Source organism: Globicephala melas, chromosome 14 (genome assembly GCF_963455315.2).
Source record: "Globicephala melas chromosome 14, mGloMel1.2, whole genome shotgun sequence".
Classification (NCBI taxonomy): Eukaryota; Metazoa; Chordata; class Mammalia; order Artiodactyla; family Delphinidae; genus Globicephala; species Globicephala melas.
The window spans coordinates 35,394,385-35,415,167 of record NC_083327.1 but is presented as its reverse complement, the minus strand read 5'-3'; the positions used below and the strand labels follow the sequence as shown (position 1 = coordinate 35,415,167).

The 20,783-nt window shown below is 34.7% G+C and overlaps 1 protein-coding gene across 1 annotated transcript in view; it reads right to left on the bottom strand.

The window, feature by feature from the left end:
• LIN28B (lin-28 homolog B) overlaps positions 1-16,830 on the bottom strand; it is a 114,994-nt gene extending 98,164 nt beyond the window's left edge. Inside the window, exons 1-2 of the mRNA XM_030882790.2 lie at positions 16,821-16,830; positions 15,799-15,986 (exon numbers count right to left, since the gene is read on the bottom strand). Coding sequence (XP_030738650.2) covers positions 15,799-15,986; positions 16,821-16,830 — 198 coding nt within the window. The remainder of the gene's footprint in view (positions 1-15,798; positions 15,987-16,820) is intronic.
• Positions 16,831-20,783: the final 3,953 nt, after the last annotated feature.

The following is a 20,783-nucleotide window of genomic DNA, read 5'->3' as shown; positions in this document are numbered from 1 at the left end:
AGAGTTTACAATTTAGTCAGAGACACAAGACAACAAAAAATGTAAAAGAAGACAATCTATGACAAACGGAGTTTTGGAGTTTATAAGAAGTAAGCAAGCAATTCTAGCTAGAAGGATAAGGAAAGGCCTCAGGGAAAGAAGGATCTAAATTTGGGGCTGGATTCTGAAAGATGGCAGTGATTTCCAAAAGTGACTGTAGGAAGGAAATTAAGGGAAAGACAGTATTATCTATGCAAAGGGGAAGAGGCAAAGAAGTGTAGGGTACATTGTGACTTGACAAAGCAAACAACTTAAGTATGAGAGGAAAGACAGAAAAGTAGATTCAATCAGGTCATGAAGAGGTAGGATGCTTGGCTAAAACGTCTAAATTCTATTTGAAAACAAATAGCCAATGAAGCTTTGGGGAGAGGGAGTACTTTAAAGAAATTCATAAATAGCAATGTTTAGGGTGAGGACCAAGGATAAACCTGCCTGATCTCAAACTGGCCCAGCCCTGGCTTGAGTGTCTTCTTCCAGCACTGGTCTGCCATGCCCCTTACCTGCTGCTTCCACCCAGCAAGCACCTGGCACCCTACCTACACACTGGCCTTTAGAGGCTCTTTCACCTCTCCTCATCTCTGCACAAGTATAACATGAAATGCCCTCTCGGGCTGCCAAGTTCCCAGGTATTTCCAAGGCCAATCTCAAATGGTCTCTTCTTTTATAAAGCCTTCCTCACTACTAAAAACATGGGCAACTCCTGCCTTATTGCTCTTATGCTAGCACTTATCACTCTGTGGTAACTGCTGGTCACATACACAACACACACAACACACACACACACACACACACACACACACACTCTAACTGCAAGCTTCTTAAAGACAGGGACTGGACATTACTGATCTTTGTAATCCTAACACATTGTAAAGCTAATGTTCATTTTCCCTCCTGCCTCTGTACATTCCCCCTTTCTCTGCTGGAATATTCTTTTCCTTGTTCTTCGACTACTCATTTTTCAACACCCATCACAAATTTACTGCCCCAAAGAAGCCTTCCTGATCCTGAAACTAGGTCAGAACCGTCACGGTTATATACTTACAGCACCATGTACCTTTTCTTCATGGCACTCATCATGGTTTTTATTTTACTTTCATTTATGTGATCTGATTGTCTGTCTCCCCTACTGTTCTTTAAACTCCGTGAAGTCAGAATCAGAATCCCTGTCTGCTTTTGGCTCATAATTGAATCTCAATCACTTAGCATAAGTTACGCATATTAATATAAAATTAAAACAGCTAAAAATGTGGCTGGAACCCAGAGATTCAAGAGCACTGCTCTGGAGTCATACTGCTGGCTCAACTGTGTGAAATTAGGCAATTCACCATTCTAAGATCATTTCTTTCATCTTAAAAATGAGACAACAATAGTAACTATCTTTCAGAGCTGTGAAAATTTAATGGATGTAAAATGCTTAGCACAGCACTTGGCACATGCAAACACTCTATAAAACTTACATGATACTATTATCATCATTCTGTTATTGATGTCCTGATCACTATCATTGCTACAGTATTGATTGGCTATGGCTAAAGGGTTCTCTTGTGTTGGCAGAACAGAAGCCTTGTTACAGGGGAGGCATACCAGTGTCTTTGGATGATCCGGAGTTAGGATCAATGACGGCAAACTGGGGTCTATCCCCCGGGAAGGGTAGTAGTGGGAATTTAGCATTAGCAAGAGGCTAAAACAAAACAAATATAAACGTTTGTTGATCTGGAAAGGGGGTAGACTAATAGAAAGGAATATATGATTACATTCTAACTTTCTTTTTCAAGTATTCTATCAAAAGATTGCTTATACTTATCATTTTTATATTACTTTAAATATGTCTGCAATTATGTCATATTTTTGTGTTTGTCCTTTTAATAAATAACATTCAAAAAACTCAAAATATCTTTGGTTTATTCCATAAAACGTAAGTATTACACAATATTCATTTTTATTATCTTTCAGACATAAACTATAACTTCTAAAATCCTCTTTAAGCTAATTGTGAGATTCCATGACCATTCTGCTTAAGTTTTTCAAACTAGGGTCAGTAAGTATGAGAAACTTAAACCAACACATGTGGAGCTAAGTAAAGGGATTGCCCTTTAAGATGAAGAAATGCTAGCGCAAATATCTACAGCACAAAGAAACTTGGGCCCTTCAGCAATCTTACACTACAGTTTATAGTGTTTACCACACTGAATCTGCATTTCCTTACTCATCCTGAAACAAACAAAAGAAGGAATTTATGAACAATCTAAGGAAGTAAATAATTAAAACATTTCTAGATCTATCAGTATCAATTTATTTTCATTGTTAGCCAATTTTATGAGTTAGTTTGTGGTTTAAAAAGCCTTCTAGGCAAAAATATGCTAGACACACAAACATTATCTTTAGATGACAAATGATATTGAGTAAAACATTTCATATAAACTTTCTTTGGAAATTTAGGAAAATATTTCAAATAATCAGTAAGTGTTTAGAAATGTTAAAATTACCTAACCATCCATGGCTTTTTTTTTCAGAACTCACACTCCTCTTCAAAGTTAGGAAAATTACTGGCAACAGCCTTTAGAAACAGTATAAAAGATTTAGCCAAAGCTAAGTAAAGAGAGAAAAGTGGTGAAGGACTGAATTTGACTTTGTTAATGCCTAAAACAGACAAAGTAGACTTCTTTTTTCTTAACACCACAATATCCAGCTGTACCAAAAATGCATTCGAAATTAAAGTTTGATAAACTCTGTTATTAACCTCTTCTCAACTACACTCTTCTCCAAGGGATGATACTTCTGCTAAAGACAGACACTTTCTGCTGAGTGACTGCTTTTTTCTGGTATCTCTAGAGCTAGGGCCCCAGGCTTCCTTCCCGAAGGGGAGTGGGGGAGGGGAAAAGGGGGAGGCGGACACTAAAGAGAGAGACCACTTAAGGCCGTAAAAATTCCCGATGGCAGATCAAATGATGTTAGGGCAGGAATCATTTGGGGACAATATAATGCTTTAATAATTGGGGTAATTTATTTTTTCAATTTAGAGCTAAAAATGGGAACATATACATATGTATCAAAATAATGAATTCTATTCCATAAAATCGTACTCTGAAAACACTGTCCCATGTCTTACAAGATTTTCCAAAAATCATTTGAATTTTGTAAATTCGAATAATTGAATACATGTTGAACACTGAATCTCATAGGAAATTCTGGATTACCTTTAGGAATATTAATGATTTAACAGTGACCAGATACTTTTAAAAGTAAAGGCAGAGAGTAAGGAAAAGTGGTCAATAACTAACAACTTCCCAAACATTACTTATTAAGATTTCTTATATTAGAATATCTTTAAAAAAATACCCAACCCTAAACTAAAGAGCATGTACTGAAACAAATGTCCATATTTACTTGGTCCTTCAGATATTTCAACAATTTGAAAAATTATTTCCCATTTTTTATAAAGTTTATTTTAGGGGAAAGAAAATTTAGAAATCAAATCATTCACTATCATTTATTTACAGTAATCCTCATGAAAACAAGTAGCAATATCCCAAGTGGTATTACTCCCCACAAATGAACTTTGTACTTCTGACTAAACATGAAGACACTTAAAGCCATGTAAATTCACTTAACTACTCTTCACACAAGTTAAAGAAAACTTTGCAGGAGAAAAATAGTTATAAAGGGAAAAGCACCCAACTTTTCACTTTCTAATATCATATTTTGTTAGGAAAAAAAAAGCATGCGGTACACAAAAAATCTGGTAGTAATTTTTTAAAATTAGACTTTGTTTCTTAATCTTTTTATTTTAAACTCAGAGTGACACTAAGATACTAAATGGATTATTTCAACAAAAAATGTTGGTACTAATTCAAATACTTAATAATAGATTGCTGGTGTTTTATGAATACCTTGCTATCCAAATGTTAAATGAAGAAGTATCACATATTTGAAAGATTTAGTATCCTAAACCTTTCCTCAAAGCAAAATTTTAGTGGCAATTTAAACATTAAATAAAATATCAATAAATATTTGAAAGTTAATTAATGAAATATACTGAAGTTCAAATACTCAGTTGTAAAGCCCATGCAAAATAAATCACTTACTATACACTTTAATGTCAATGAAAACATGAAAACATGACAAGCACACTGCAGACTTCAAACCAGATCCTGGTTATTGAAAAACTGATAACCCAGTGTTATTAAACTTAAGTAGCTTTTCTGTATATCTCAACAGATTTTTCATATTAAAAAATCTGAACTAACCAAGTTATCTTGGATAACAGCAAAATCATTGGATTAAATATCATTGACTTTCAAGATGTATAAGACTATTGAAAATGTAAGAAACAATGCTTTTTATGTAAGAATTTATTTTACTGAAACACAACATTTTAAATAAAAATGCATACAGGATTTTAAAACACAGTAGGATTTCTCCTTAGAAGTCTTTTAAAAGTACTGACTTGCAGGGAAATATCATGTGTCAAAGAACATTGTATTTTAAAAATCATTGACAGGATACTTCTTTTAGAAGTACTGTTTTTCAAAATATTTTATTTATTATTTGGGGACAGCTCTACTGTTACTAAAACAGAATTTAAATGTTTGGGAAAACAGCTTAAGAACAAATTTAAATAATTTTAAAGATTAAATATTTAATAGTAAATTATAACATCATGACTAAATCCCCAAATTGGGACTAAGCATCAACGTAAATATTCTAGGAGCTGGATAGCATTTTCTCCTAACAGCTAGCTACACCACTTACTATTATAGAGAGGTGAGAGAGAAGAGGAGCAAAAAGAAATACATCCAGTTAGTTCCTTCTTATATGTACATGCAGTTTTGTAACACATTTTTTTCCTATCAGCAAATTTTCCTGACTAAAATCATCCCAAACACCACTGCTACTTTCTTTACACTGTGAGTTCTGAGAAATAAGCTACAGTTAAAAAAACTCAAATGATACTACAAGATAACTGAGAGAAAAACGTATACACTAAGAAACTACCATGATATAGATAAGATCAGTTTTATTTTAAAAATCTATTTGGTAACCTTTTTTTGGCTTCCTAAAAAACTGCATGGATGTAATATAAGGTATAGTTGTTCAAAACAAATATTTTAATGCATAAAACACATGAATTAAATAAGAGGCACATTTCAATAAATATTTCATATAAACATAACATTTGCTATGTTATGCATTTTGAGATTCACTTCAACCCTATCTGTAACTAACTAAAAAGGAAGTCACATGACTTACACAATGAAAAAGAAAGAACAGTTTTCTTTCCTTTCCTTTCTACAGGAAGAAACAAAAGCTTGGTATTAGCAATCCAAGGCCAACGGGTGGGGCCTGCAAGCCAAAAGGCTGTAATGGATTGAGGTTAATCTTAATGGACGCCCACTTTAACCTTATGGAAGCATCAAAAATGTGAAAACTGCAACCAGCGCTTGCATAAAATAACAAATATTTAATGTAAATTAGGTTTTACAACTAGAAAATTCTACAGGGACATAATTCAGCTTATAAACAACGGTGCTGTTTTTGTTGGGGTAAAATCACCTAACTGTGATTCCCTACACAGATACACACACCATCCCCCCACTGGCACACAGATACTTCACAAGCTTCTTGAATAAATAGGAGTATCCAATGTCCAGGGTGATGGGTGGTCCTGAGGTCCTGAACCAGAGCTGTATACTTTTAAGGGATGCTGAGATAAGAACAAAGTGTTTTGTGTTTGTTTAAACCTGGGTCTATATTTAAAGTCTTTACACCATTATTGATACAGTTCATAAACTTGTGCTATAGTTGATTCAGGAAAATTTTAAGTGTCAGCATAAATGCTAGAAATTAAGCACATCAAAACAAAATACTTTGGGGCTTTTATAGATTGAATTCAAATTAATAAATTCAGTTTACTTAAAAGTAATCACTACATTTCAAAGGTGTTAAGTCTCAACCTGAGACAGAATATCATCTCACCAAACTTTCACTACCAACAGGATGCTTTTCTAATATCTAATGAAATAGCATTATTTAAACAAAATTACATACATCAAATAACCTGCAGTGGCATGAAAAACTTCAAAAATAGTGAAATTAACCCATGTGAAGTCACAATCAAGCATCAACTATTATGCCCATTTTTATTCTCCAGGCTTTATTATAAGTCTAATATAAAGAGATATTTTGCAGAGCAGAAAGGCAGGATTTACAAGTGGCCCAAGGAAAAGATAAGCAATGAATAGTTCTGACCCCGGCTTCTCTGGCTTGATCAAGTGGGTCTGCAACCTGAGCCAAAGGGCGCAAATTCCTCCCCATTCAAAATTCTTCAATGGCAAGGGGGAGGAAACAGTGAAAGGGGCAAACATGCAAATCCAACTGTCCTTAGATTTAGTATTCAACTAAAAATTTTAATTAGAGAGCTAAAAAAAAAATGAGGTCAAGACTGTAATTAAATTTCTGACTCATAGTTTAACCAATCCTGAAAAGAGAAGTTTTTTGTTTTTTGTTAAAACTGAAAAAAAATCATTCATTTATCCTTTTAAATGTATGGCTTACATTGAACTGTGTTAGGTGCGTGTCTTTCGTATCATTTAATCTATTTAAAGGAGTTGCTGAAAAGTGGAATTAGTTTCCAAGCACCAGTGTTTCCATATTGTAAGCAAAATGATGTATTATTAAAATTCTGGCTGGGAAAAAAGTTGATAGAATTCATTCATTCCAAGCTTTACAACACATCAATGATCTATTAAGTATTTAAAGTGATAGATATAACCTGTGTTGTCAGACTTCTGTTACAAACTGAATTAAGGATAAAGGTAATTCATTTGAATGAAAACACGTTAAGATAAAAGGATTTAGGAACTACTGCATCTAGGAACTTTGTAGCTACTAACTGTAAAGACCTAGGGAATTGCTTACAAAGCTTAACAAATGGTCATGAACAAATCATGGCCAAATTAAAATTAATTTGAAATTTACATAGAGTATTTATATAACATAGAACAATAAAACTGAAAAGAAAAATTTCGAGTTATTAGTAAATTAAACTTACAAGATTTTGAAATAGAAGCTAACTTCAAGGAACAAAAATAATAAATTTCAGTGAGGTTTGATTTTAAAAAGTGTTTTATAACAAAAAGTTAGAGCAGCTGGTAAAAAATAAGCATACTACTAATAGCACAATAAAATATGATTCTCAGCAATGGTAAAGACAGTTTAGTTTCTATGCATGAAATCTGAAACTATATAAGACTGATGAGAAATCATTGTATTTAGTTCAAAAGTTTAAAAACTAACATTTATTTTTTCATCATAATTATCCCCAAATTATGGGTAGAGAGAGAAGCATAATTAAACTTTGTAAAAAGAAAGTGAGTAGTACATGGGGAAAATGAGCCTTTGCTTCATACCTTGTATGAAAAGAATGAGAATTGGAAAAATCTTATTAAAAAGTTTGCCAAAAGGAAGTAAACAGGAAGAATATATAGCAATCTGGAGAGCAGAACTCTCAAATCTATCATCAAACAATGCTTTACACTTAGTATGTGATCAACTAAAAAAATAGTTGAATAGATAAATTATTGAACCAGAAGTTTTTCTAGAGTTACCACTTTCTTAAAAGTTAATACTTTTATACAGCAATAAGCCTTCTTGCTGATTTAAACCTCTAAGAATGTTTACACAAAAACTCAGTTGAGACAGAAATTCATTAAATTTCTGACAAGAAATAAGAATATCAATAAGCCTAATTATGCCCTTTAGGTAAGCAGTGAGTTTATGTTGTATGAAAAAGTACCATTAGGGTAAATGAAATTAAGTTTGAAGATTAGTGAAATGTATGCTAATTAATCTCACTTTCACAAGCACAGAAACTACTGGTGAAAAGGTCATTGTCGAGCAGAAATAACTAAAGAGAAACAAACAAAAACATGAAAATAAGTGGATTGTATTTCATAAAGGATAATGGGTTGTAGCTTATATCTAAATAGACAAAGTTAAAAGAAACAGGTCAGTTAACCAGTTAATATGACATATCAATATCATATAGGACAACTGTGCCTCTCTTCTTCAAGGGTGACTACAAATGGGCACAAGGGAACTTTTTTGGGCTGATGAAATGTTCTGTATGATGACTGTGGTGGTAGTTACACAATTTGTGAAAACTCATCTCACTGTATACTTAAATTTGGTGAACTTTATTCTATATAAATTATACCTCAATTAAGTTGACAAGGCAAAAAAAATAAATGACATGAGCTTACTATCTTTTAAAAAACCTGACAAAGGTTTATAATGGTGAAGGTATTAATAAAAATATAGTGCTTGAAATGAAGATTAAAACTAAACCTGGATCATTAGAATTCTTAAATTATTTTCATGTATGATACCTCAGTTGACCCTTACCCCACTCCTCAAAAATAGGGACGGCAAGATATTATTGCCACATTTTACGCATGAGAATACTGAAGCTCCTTGGAAGCAACTAGCCATAAGTAAGAAACCCACCCAAGTGGCACAGCCAAACCCAAACCTTCATTTCTGATATTTTCTCTCTCACTCTACCACATGATATCTCCTTTGTAATAATAATTATGTACAAACATCGCTGAGTCCTTACTATCTGCCAAGCTCTGCGTTAAATGCTTTACATGTCTAATAACATTTAATTCTCATAATAACCCTATACAAAGTGGATACTTTTTTGTCCCTTCCCTTGTGAGATGCTGAAACACTGACAAGGTAACTTACTTCCCCTAGAGACATATAATAAACTGGGATTTGAACACTGATCTATTTGACCAGATTCTATACCACTGTATCATATCTCACAAGTATTAAGTAATTATTAATAGAGCTATAGGTATTAAATTATCACAACAGGTCTATTTAAGACAATATTTCATATTTTTCCCTTAGCCTATACTGAAGAATACAAACTGAATACGTATACCTGAATACATAGGTAAAAATCTCACGATGAAACAAACTATTAAAACAAAAACATTTGCATCACAAAATTATGTCCAAGTCTCAGTTTATATCCTGATGTGTTAAACAATAGTAAACAATACTCTATACCATAAAATTGTAATAAAAAGCCTTATAGTTCACTGTAATTAAAATTAAGCTATTAATATTGTGCAATACATTTTGCCTAATTTTAAAGAGAGCACATAAAAGATACCAATTTCATTTTCAACCACAAATACATACCACTGATAAAAACTTATCCCTGATTTTGTTGTGGCAAAAAGACTAGTTTACATTTTAGTTTATTTATTCAACACATACCTGCTAGGCAGTTTATATAATGGTATCTCTACTCTTCACAACACCTGAAAAGTGAGGTATTATTCCAATTTGCAGCTGATTACAGAAAGAAACATAAGACTAAAGCTATCAATTATCTATAAATCTTATTTGAGACAGCATTTCTAAACTGTCAGATATTTAGATATGGGAAGGGGGGCAATCATCAGATAATCTTCTAATTTGTTGCTAGACAGAAGATAAAATTAATCCTGATGTATCAAAATGCAACATAACAAACATTTTTATTACTCAATTAATAGAATACTCTTTTAAAAGATCATTTCTCAATGTACCCCACTGACCTACAATGTATTTTTTGATATATTACTGTTATCAATTTTTTTGATATTAGAAAATGTTACCACATTATTTTAGATAAGAATATAAATCATTTAAGTTCCTTATGGGCTGTATATGTTACAATGCCATAACCTCAGTAACTACATATTGAACAAGCTGAAGTTCCAGTGAGAAATTCAGTGAGGAATATCTCAATATTTAGTTCCAAATCAAGTCTACAAAATATCATATTTAAAGTAATAAATTTCCAGTTGAATCAGAAATATCCTTACTTTACTTGTTTAGGTTATACTTGGTTTAGAAATAAAAATACAGTACACCATATTTTTAACTAGTAACTTTTAATCCCAATACCAATAAAACTTTTCAGTTAAGGTATACAAAACTATCTGCAATAGTTAGGTAATTTCTGAACAGAATGATGAATTCAACCAAACCCTTATTAGGGTTCCTTGCTGTCCAAAAGCAACAAAATTTACCTCGAAGGACTTCCATGTTGAGTCCAGGTAACAAAACAAGTTTTTAACTTCTTATGAAACCCAAGAACTCTGAGATGAGTTAAAGACAGGTTAAAGATATTATGCTAAATACTCATAAGTGGCTTGTCACATATTTGTTTAAAAAACTGTTCTTGAATTTAACACCTTCATTTGCTGTGAATGGTCTTTTTAAAAAAGGAGAATCAAAAATAAGAGGAAAATATTTGAGTTACATCAATACTCTTTAAAATGAGGAGTGAAGACGATGTCTTAATTATGTACCCAATTCACATTTCATGTTTGAACTGAACAAGGATATCTTTTTAGAAGTATTCAGAAAAGTTCCTGAAAATGGATCAGTATTTGAAAACCAGAAGGAATGTATCCAATATCTTTTAAGAAAATTAAAGTCTTATACAGTTTTTATTTAAATGCCTTTAGATGTGATTTTATGATTAAATAGCTTCAAAGCATTTCATTTGGGATTCTTCCAAACTGGTCACGTGGGCAAATTCATCTTGAAAATTTGGTAGCTTTAGGAACCATTTTCAAAATATTAAAATGCAGAACTCACTAACAAATGAGGTATAACTGTTTATTATCACATTTTTAAACTTCCAAGATTTCTCTATCTAAATATGTTGGGTTTTTTTTTTTTGATATTGACATTTTCAACAGCCCCAAGAAAAAAAATAACCATATCTATTCTGAGTGTGAAAAATGTTTTCACTCTAAACTATGACAAAAGTAATATGGCTAATAAATTGGTAGTTAAATATTATGAAAAGCCCTTAAACATGAGCATATTGGAGTAAATCAGTTTTCATAATTGTGTAGCTAATTAATGTTAAAAACTGAGACATGAACTCCATGCTACATCAATTGAACGGTGTATAACACTTCAATTTTCATGTATTTAAATATCAGTCATCTCCAAATGTTTTCATATCCTATACTATTAATAAAAATGCTTTAAACTTATCTCTTATCTCTTCTATTTCCATTACTCTTCTGAAATGTTTTCTGAGCAAAGTAATAAAAGGAACATAAAATATATAAAATCTTTGTAATATAGACATTTGTATTCTCATAAAGATCAAACCATGAATCAGAAATAAAGAGCAAAAGAAGAAAACATCAATACCTGAAAGGTAATTGAAGACTTAAAAACCAAATTAAATATTTAAGCCAACTGAGTAATAATAGCTAAATTGCAATCATTTTGAAATTACTCTTTCTCTTTGAAAAAGAATTCTTACATAAACTGTGAAACAAATGAAACACATTTATGTTAAAAATTCTTTGTGGAACTTCCCTGGTGGTTAAGAATCCGCATGCCAATGCAGAGGACACAGGTTCGAGCCCTGGTCTGGGGAGATCCCACATGCCGCGGAGCAACTAAGCCCGTGCTCCACAACTACTGAGTCTGCGCTCTAGCGCCCACGAGCCACAACTACTGAGCCCACATGCCACAACTAAGGAAGCCCGCGTGCCTAGGGCCCGTGCTCCGCAACAAGAGAAGCCACTGCAATGAGAAGCCTGTGCACCACAACGAAGAGTAGCCCCCTTTCGCGGCAACTAGATAAAGCCCACGTGCAGCAACGAAGACCCAACGCGGCCAAAAATAAAAATTAAAAAATTTATTTTTTAAAAATTCTTTGTATCCTATTTGATGGCAAACAATCCCAAATATATAACCCAACAAGAAAATATTATTATGCAAATGAGCTGTAGAGAGAGTAATAAGGAGAATGGATTCCAACCCTCCTCTGGACAAAATAAAGTTCAAATGATCACTTTTATCTTATTGGTTGAGATAATGACTTTAAAAATAGATGTCAAAATCTATGTAAAGAAAAACTTACATAATATCAACAGGTAGTTATTGAGTAATATTGACCTTCTCCATAAATGATCTAGTATTTAATTACCATGTGATTCATTTAAAGTATCATCACATATATAAGTACTATTAAAAGATTATATTTCAGAAAGTTGCCAGAGACCTTTCCAGGTAATTTAGACATGTTACCCCACAATCTAACAGTGGAGGCAAATTTTTAAAAACTTAGTAACAATAAACTGATAGGGGTATTAATTATTAGCACTTACAAAATAATTGTATTCTAATTGGTGAAATCAACTGAGTTAAGAACCTAGACTTAAAATCTGAATTAATCATCTACACTCTTACTACTCAGTGTTTTGCACTGGATGCTTAAGTAAGAAATTCCTACAAATTTATCCTACTTACAAACTAAATCATCACCAAATATTTTAAATACTGAAAATTTTAAGGAACACCTCAAAAACAGTGCACTGTGACAAAATTCACAACTATAATATCTATACATTTTTGTTAAGTTTCTAAAAATACTGAATGCTATCAGGGTTTCAGTATTAACGTATCCGAATACATCTATTCATTACAAACCCATAAAAATACAATCATTTAAATCACCAGTTAACATTAGAAAATCCAATGAAGACAGTCATTTTAAACCAATGGTCACATACCATCCTCAAATGGCAGAGTCTCACTACATTTATCAACAAGTCTGAAGAAAGAGAGAGGACAGCACCTAAGTCTTGGGCATGTTTTTGAGAAGTTGGTGGCATTACAGAAACCAAAAGAAAGTTTGATTGTATTTTTGCCAACAAATTGTAAATAGAATTACGTAACCATAAATGTATAGCTCTATTTTAAGAACACACTCATATATTCTCTTCATTTCATAGCAACGGATTGTTTTTGATGTGCAGTTCTTTGCAATCAATATTTGTAAGGAGAAAAAAATATCTGGGTGCCTTGGCATGAATTTTTAAATATTATTTTAAAGAAACTAAAATCATTTCTTTTTTTACTTCCCCAAACATATACTATTAAAAACATGTTTTAGAATATTTTTTTAAAAATCCAATGACACATGTACTTCTAAACAGTCAAAAAAACCCGCCACTACTTCATATGTTTAAAATAATAATTAGATGTCGCTCTAGTTGAACATATAAAATTCCTAATTATCTATGATGCCTATTCTTTCATAACTAAATAGTATACACACATAATGGGGAAAAATCTAATTTATAATTATACATAAAATCTAGTATGCTTTCAAAAATGCTCATACGGTAAAAATGGCAGCTAAAAAAATAATTTTTAAAATGTCTTAAAAACTTCTATAAAATGGTCCTGAATTGCAACCTGATTGTGTAAGTGATGCTGCACACATTATTTATGACCATCAAATTGTTACTTGTAGCTGCTTTGCTAAAATCAGTGGGATCCTGCCTTCTTCAAAACAATTATTCATATGATTTATTTGCAATTTATATAAGCTTCAATATAAGACAGAAATCCCTTTACCTAGGCATCAAAGTTAAGAAGCAAAAAAAAAAAACAAAGAAAAACAAAACAAAAAACCCAGCAACAACAACAACAAAGCAACTGATTCTAAATAGTCTTCCCTAGGAAAAAACTGAGATATATTTCAAACAGCAAATACTTTAACCATCAAAAACTGCCCTAAAATGTCACTTTCTAATTTTAAATTTAAAGATTATTACTGCCCTATTTTTTTACATCACAAAAATGCTAATACGTGAGTTTTACTGACTTTTTACATACTTCTTCCTAAAAATGTATCCAGATATTCTTATGAAAAATACAAATACATATTTTTTGAGAGAATTTTTTATCACACACATCGTTTTAATACTGTTCTATTAGTAAATACATGATGTGTAACAGAAAATTTAAAGTAAGTCTAATATGAATAATCAATGTTTGTACTCTAGAAACTATTCACTATGTATATAAAAAAACTTTTGCAGCAATATAACATTTCTTAATTCAGTGGATATGGGAATGTTTATCAACATACAACCATTAAATAGCTTAAAATTGGATGTCTCATTGTTCTAAACATTAATATCAGTTAATAAAATGTCTACTATTTGAATACATTAAAAGGTAAACATAGAAAACCAAATTATAACAAGGCGTGATCAGACAAAGAAGAAAAGGGCTATTTTTTTTCATTCATCTATAAAACAAATTTATGAGATTGTAAAGAACATTTTAACAACCTAAAGAAGGTTCAAAGCAGGGAAAGCAGAGGCCTGAGAGAAAATGGATTTGTCAATGATTTCAGTCATTCAGTCTAGGGAGGAGAAAAGCAGAAAATGTGGCTTCATTTTGCCATATAAAGTAGGAGGCATAAAATCCAGTAGCCTGTCTGTGGAGTTCTATTTATGTATTTAAACCCTGTTTCAATTCACAGATTATGCTGATCCTTCCACATGTAAACAGCCAATAATGATAGCCAGGCCTTTAGGAAAGGAAAACACACACCACACAGCAAGGTCAGGAAGCTACCAAGCACACAGGACAACAGATCAAAACAGAATGGTTTCATATGTTTCTATTGTTTATATACTTAATTTGAAGATGATATTCCTTAGGGGGGAAAGGAGGTTGTAAATTATTACTAAGAACATGCAACATACTATCAAAACAAAATTTTTATGCAAATATACTAAATATTTATTTCCTGCATGTATCTATGTCAGTCAACCTGTAGGACTGATATGCATTCATTCGATTATTTTTAACTTAGATGTCAAGCTAAAATAAACCTCTTTAGTCCTAAATCCCTTTACTCCTAAGAATTCATTACAGATAATTTGTATTTCTCTAACTTCTTTCGATGAAATAATCAAGCTTGCAAACTGTAAATACCTTTTTTTTTTCCTTACTATTAAGAGATTAAGCACAACAGAGGAGTGAAAGGGGGAGAGGTATTAATTTCCTTGTTTCTGGGTAAAATTTCTTAAATAAGAAGCAATGACATTCTATTTGGTATTGAAGCATCTTAAAAAATTACAACACAATATAAGCAACAGTGGAAATTTACCCCAAGTAGCCCACTAGCACATTTTAAACATACAAACTAGAGCCGCCTCTGGCCACATGTTTTTTTGAGTTCAGTCTCTTAAAGAGACAGTATCCTTGGACCTATGCCCTACACGGAGCACATTTCTAAAATGTTTGATTACCAACAATCCTCTCTTGCATTTCTTCAAATCCATACTAGGCCAACAATGTTCTACTCTATTTTACTGTGAAATCAAATTATTTTAATTTGAATCTACAAAAGACTACCGGACAGACAGATATAAAATAATTGGGGAAGCTACTGTGATTAGAGCTGTCTAAAATAAGGGGACCTACAGATTTCTTATAACAGCAAATTGGCTTAAAAAAAACAAAACTTAATATGATCACTGTTTCCTCATTCATTTCCCACTCATTCCCCAGGCACAGGCCACATAATGTATCGTAACCGATAACACCGGAAGCTACACTACGGCAATTTCGTTGTCGAAAGAAGAGGGGAACTTGCTTAATCAAGTCAACCACCACCCAGAAGTGAAATTTCAGAGATTTCATTTTCTGTTTAGGAAAAGACACCCAGGAAGGTGCCCATGCACACACCCTAATAACTGTATTCACTCGTGACTGTAAGGAAGATTTTGAAGGGCACATTATTGTAAGCCCACTGACAAAACTACCGGTCAGCTCCTCCACTTGAAAAAGGTGAAGACGAGGAGAAAAAAACAAAACCAAAACCAAACCAAAACAAAACACAAAAACAGTTTGGCTTACTTGGTGTACAAATACATCGACTGGAATATCCAAGGGGCTTCCCTCTCGGTTTATCATGGAGATGAATCCAAATCCCATTCGCACGTTGAACCACTTACAGTGGCCAGTTCCGTGCAAAACCTGGGATTCCTCCTCTGCCTGCTCCGGCAGCTTCCCGGGCTCTTCTCCACCACCTTTGCTTGCCCCGCCTGAGTAGAACAGGACAAAAAAGTCAGTTAGTCAGTATTGCCATACAGTTCAGTGAAAGGAAAAAAAAAACTGCTTGGGAGTGGGGGTGGAGGGGAGAGGAAATGAAAGAAAAAAAAAGCTATTAAATGGTTGATTCCTTCTTTTATTCGGCAGAAAATATTTTAAATTAAAGGCTTAAAAGGGAAAGCGGGGGAGGGAGGAAGCCACACTGTTCTATCGATCACAACTTCCACGTTTCTGTACATACGTGTACGTTTTCATTTAACTCTGTTTCTCGGCCACATATTACAGTACAGCATGCGATTATTTTACTTGCATGTTGCTGATTTAACACTGATCCCATGTACAAAGAGAAATTTTCAGCGAAACTAATTCTCTCCGGCGTGCCCGAGGAGGAAAGAGAAATCGTGAAGATGGTTAGAACTAGTTAATGCACATGCGGCAGCAGTGAATCCAGGGTTATTTGCAATGTGCATTCCCCTCCCCCCCAATAACTTTCAATTAAAGTTGGGGTGGAATGGGGGAGGGGGCAGGTGTATAAAAGTTTTCTTGGGCTCACTAACTGAAACTGCGCTTAATCACATTCAAACAATTCAAACAATAGCCCCCTGAAAGCTTTTCAAGTTGTGAATCAGTGTGGGCGGTACAAAACATTTTTGGAGATCTATAACAATAGGTTGCAGAAAGCCCCACTGCGCGATGGGGGGTGGGGGGTACTGCTCAGTATTGGGGTAAAAGGGGAAGGGGGGACGGGCAAAGAAGGGTGGGAGAGGGAGAGGGCGGGAGAAAGGAAGAGAGAAAATCACAGTAAAACAATAGAAAAGAAAATTAACCTTCGGCCATGTTGCCCCACGGGCCCTCTGCTCCAAACTCGTGAGATGAAAACTTTCCCTTTGCAACGGAGTGATCTTCTGCATCAATCTAACATCTTGATTTTGTGCGATCACAAATTTAGCTCGCATGGTCTAATGTGCTTTCCCTCTTTTGATTTTTTTCTCTCCTCTCTCCAGTTTCTGGCCCCCTGAGCACACGTGACTTTGTCAATTACATGCTTTCTTGCTACTAATTTCACCTCGGATCCTTAAGGGGCTGGCAAGAGGAAGAGATAACCAATCGCCATTTCATCTATGCTGACATCAAAATAATTTATGAATGAACACGAAAAACTCAAACATGTTATCTTAAAGACAATTGGGGACGCTTCTTTACGATAAATCAGAATGCCGATTTCGTGCTTTTACTTAAACACAATGGAGGGTCCTTGTGAATCGTCGATTTAGAAAAACGGCAGTCATATATGTGCACACGCGTGCCTTACACACAAGCCTGTCTAAATAATCTCATTTAAGGGGAAAAAAGCCATTTAAATAAAGCAACCGACGTTACGCTTTTTTCCCCCTAAGAATTCAGATGCTCCGTTAACAGTAAACCTGCTTGGGATGCAAATTTCATATTTAATTCCATTCTTACAGGAAAATATGTAATTTACAAAAGATCTAATTGAACCTAATTACACACCCATGAAACTTTAGATAATGGTAACCTACACCTACAATAAGAGAAATGCACACAATTACCTGTGACCTGAAATTTGTTTCAAATTTAAAATAAAATGCTACCGGAAAAATCGCTATCACCTTCTTGTAGTCAAATTGTGTTTAGGTTTACCATTTCGGAACATTTTGGAGGGGGCTGGTAAGGAATTGTACTTCACAGGTTTCTCCGCCATCTCTTTCCGGGGGAGGAGATGTGATTAATGACTTCCTAAATAACAGCCCAGTTTTCCAGCCTAACATAGAGTGAACCTCAATCAGTGGCGATTGTTCCCCAAGAGCAAGGCGACGTAGGGCAAGGAGGGGGAGGGGAGCGCCAGGCAGGGGAGGTGAAGAGGAGCCGCCAGCACAGGCGGCTGCGGAGCCAGAGAAAGAGGTGGGGGAGAAACAGCGGGCGCGGGCGGGGGGAGGGGGTGAAAAAGGGAGGCAAGTGGGAGAAAAAAAGGTAAATTTATATCTTATTGACCGGACCCTGACATTTTAAAAGTCCACTACCAGGGGACAGAAGAGTTGAATAAACGAAAACTTAATAACGGGTTAGGCTCCTACCGTCCCTTCCCCGGCCAGCCCCCTGTTTCAAACTGCTTACCCTTTACCTTTAAAATTGGTTCAAACGATTGTTGATTACTAGATGCTGACACCAATACTGCCTCCCTTATCGACCACTACAGTAAATGTTATAGATCAACTAGAAATGCTGGATTTCCTTTAGAATATAAAATAAAACCCGTCTTTGAAACATTAAAACGCACCACTACTCTTCCCCCACCCCACCCCCATTTTCTTAAACAAGCAGTTTACCGAGAAACTGTACAGATACCACTTCCCTTCGGCAAAGCTACGGAGCTTACCCTCCCCCACTATACCCGCAACCCCCCTCCCCGTCTCTCCAAACACACTCCTAACTCTAACATTGTTTCACACAAACTAAAACGTAGGGATTTTGACCGAATCTAAAAGCTTTTGAAAATTCACATAATGCACCTATTTACACCTCCTCCCCATACTAAACAATGAAATATAAATTTATACTAATTAGCTCAGATCTGAAGTAAATTGATGTATATAAATAAATGTTATTTTCAGCTGTTTGTGGTAAAAGGCTTCAATCGAGACTGATTAACTTGAAAAGATTTTTCGTCTGTTTATTTCTTTTGTTGTTCCTCAAGAAAGGAGGCAAAGCTTTCTCATTTTATTTACTTTGTGTGTGGGGGGGGGGGATAACCATGTGCCAGCTGGTAGGGAGGAAAGAAAAAGTGTAAAAATGTAAATGATTCTGCAAGAGTCCCAAAAGCTGAAGCTCTCAAAAAAATTATTTACTAACAAAACACTCACTAGGCATTACTTTAATAGTAGAAATCAACTGATTACACTGATCTATAATGAAATAACTTTAACGATGGTATTCCAGGTTAAATATTTTGAATAACAGGAAATAGAGAAACTAATTTGAATAAGTTGTTTTTTTAATATTTTAAATGAAAGAACTACTTTTAAAAATCAACATCTGGTAACAGAAATAATGTGAAAAGTACTCATGCAAATTGAGGAAATGCCATTATTTATGTAAAATTATCATAAAATTAACAGGCAGTATAATTTAGTTTTGTCACTGACACACATTCATGATAAACAATGTTTTATCTGTAAGCTTGTTTTTAATTAAAAAATAGTCCAATCATCATAAAATCAGAAATATGTAGGTGGGTTCTGAATCCTTGTTTGTTAAATTTGATGAAATTCAAACCTACAAATACATAGATGAAAAGTGTGAAATGCCATAAGTGAACCACATTGGATGGTATGGTTATGAGATTCAGTTTTGCCTGATTGGGGGCCTCCAGTATTAGTGGAATTAAGGTAGGGTTCACTGGACTGGTCACTGGTGTCAGAGGTTATCGACTCATTCATTTCCTGAGAGGGACATCGGCCTTTCAAGTCGTGTAGAAAGCTTTTTCCAACTGGGGACTTTGAGAAATCCTCTAACATTCATTCACAAAGAATTTAAGGCAAATGCATTTTACATACCTGGTTGGGGCCGGGGGGATTGGAGTGGGGTCGGTAAAAGAAAGGCGGAGAGAAGGGAAGAGGAAGGGTAGAGGGAGGAGAAGCAGGGAAGGGAATTGGGAGGGAGGGAAGAGAAGGAAGGAGACAGTGACAGAAAATATCAGTCCCCATTTCAGGGATATGGCACTGTCTTTTAAATAGACTCATCTTTTCCTGCTCCCCCCTCAGTCTTTTGAGCCTAAGATCCTTTTATGAAACTAACCATCATCTTTTTAAGCTCATAGAGTTCTTCTTTCACCTAAAATGGTCCCATGAATCTCCTAGAACGCTTTCCAATTTGTCACCTTCCTGAAGTCTTCTGGTTTTAATTTTTTTCTCATTTCCTACTTGTTTTTAGTGCCAGAAAGACCTGTGCTTGACTCAAAACGCATGTTTTATACTTGTGGAAGCCAAATGTTTCAGTGGCTTGATTTATCATACTTCTTGCAAAATGTCTTTAAAATGAGTTCAAGTAGCTACAAAGAATCCTCAATGCACTGGGGGTAAAAAAAAAAAATCAAGGAAATAACCTATCATACGCCCGTTGGTTATCACAATCTAAGATTTCTACATTTAAAAAACGTACATATTTTCTTTTTCTTTCTTTTTTTTTTTTTAAAGAATTCCGACAGTACAGTGCAAGGAGCCGAAAGAGGTGCCAGAGCCCACCGTCGTTGTTTTCAACTATAAGCAATGAGTGACTTCTATTACAGCTGAAACAATGCTTCGGTTCTTCTTAAAACTAGGAGGAGGGGCTGCGGCACTGCGACGAGCGGCTCCACCCGTGCTCTGCGTCCCGGCCGACAAGGCCGGGGTCTGCAGCCCCGCGCTGCCCTCGCAGCCGCGGATCTTCACGCGCAGCTCGCGCCCCCAGGGTCGCCGAGACCCCCAGGTCAGCGGATCTGCCCCTTCCCTCCACCGCCCGCCCCTGCCACTTCCTCTCCCCGTTCTCTCTCTAGTCACCTTTCCCTTTAGTCACCACATCACCACCTCCTCTCGAGAAGTCAAGCCGTTCCAAAGAAGGCTGAGGATTTCTCACTAATTAGGGGACTTTCACATTTGTCATTTCGTCCCGACAAGAGGAACACCAAACAAAAGAAACCTTTGCCTTCAGCAGGATGGAGGCAACGCTTGACGCACCCTACTACCTTCCCTGCGTTTCCAGACATGTACCATGTACAATCTGATTCCTTCATC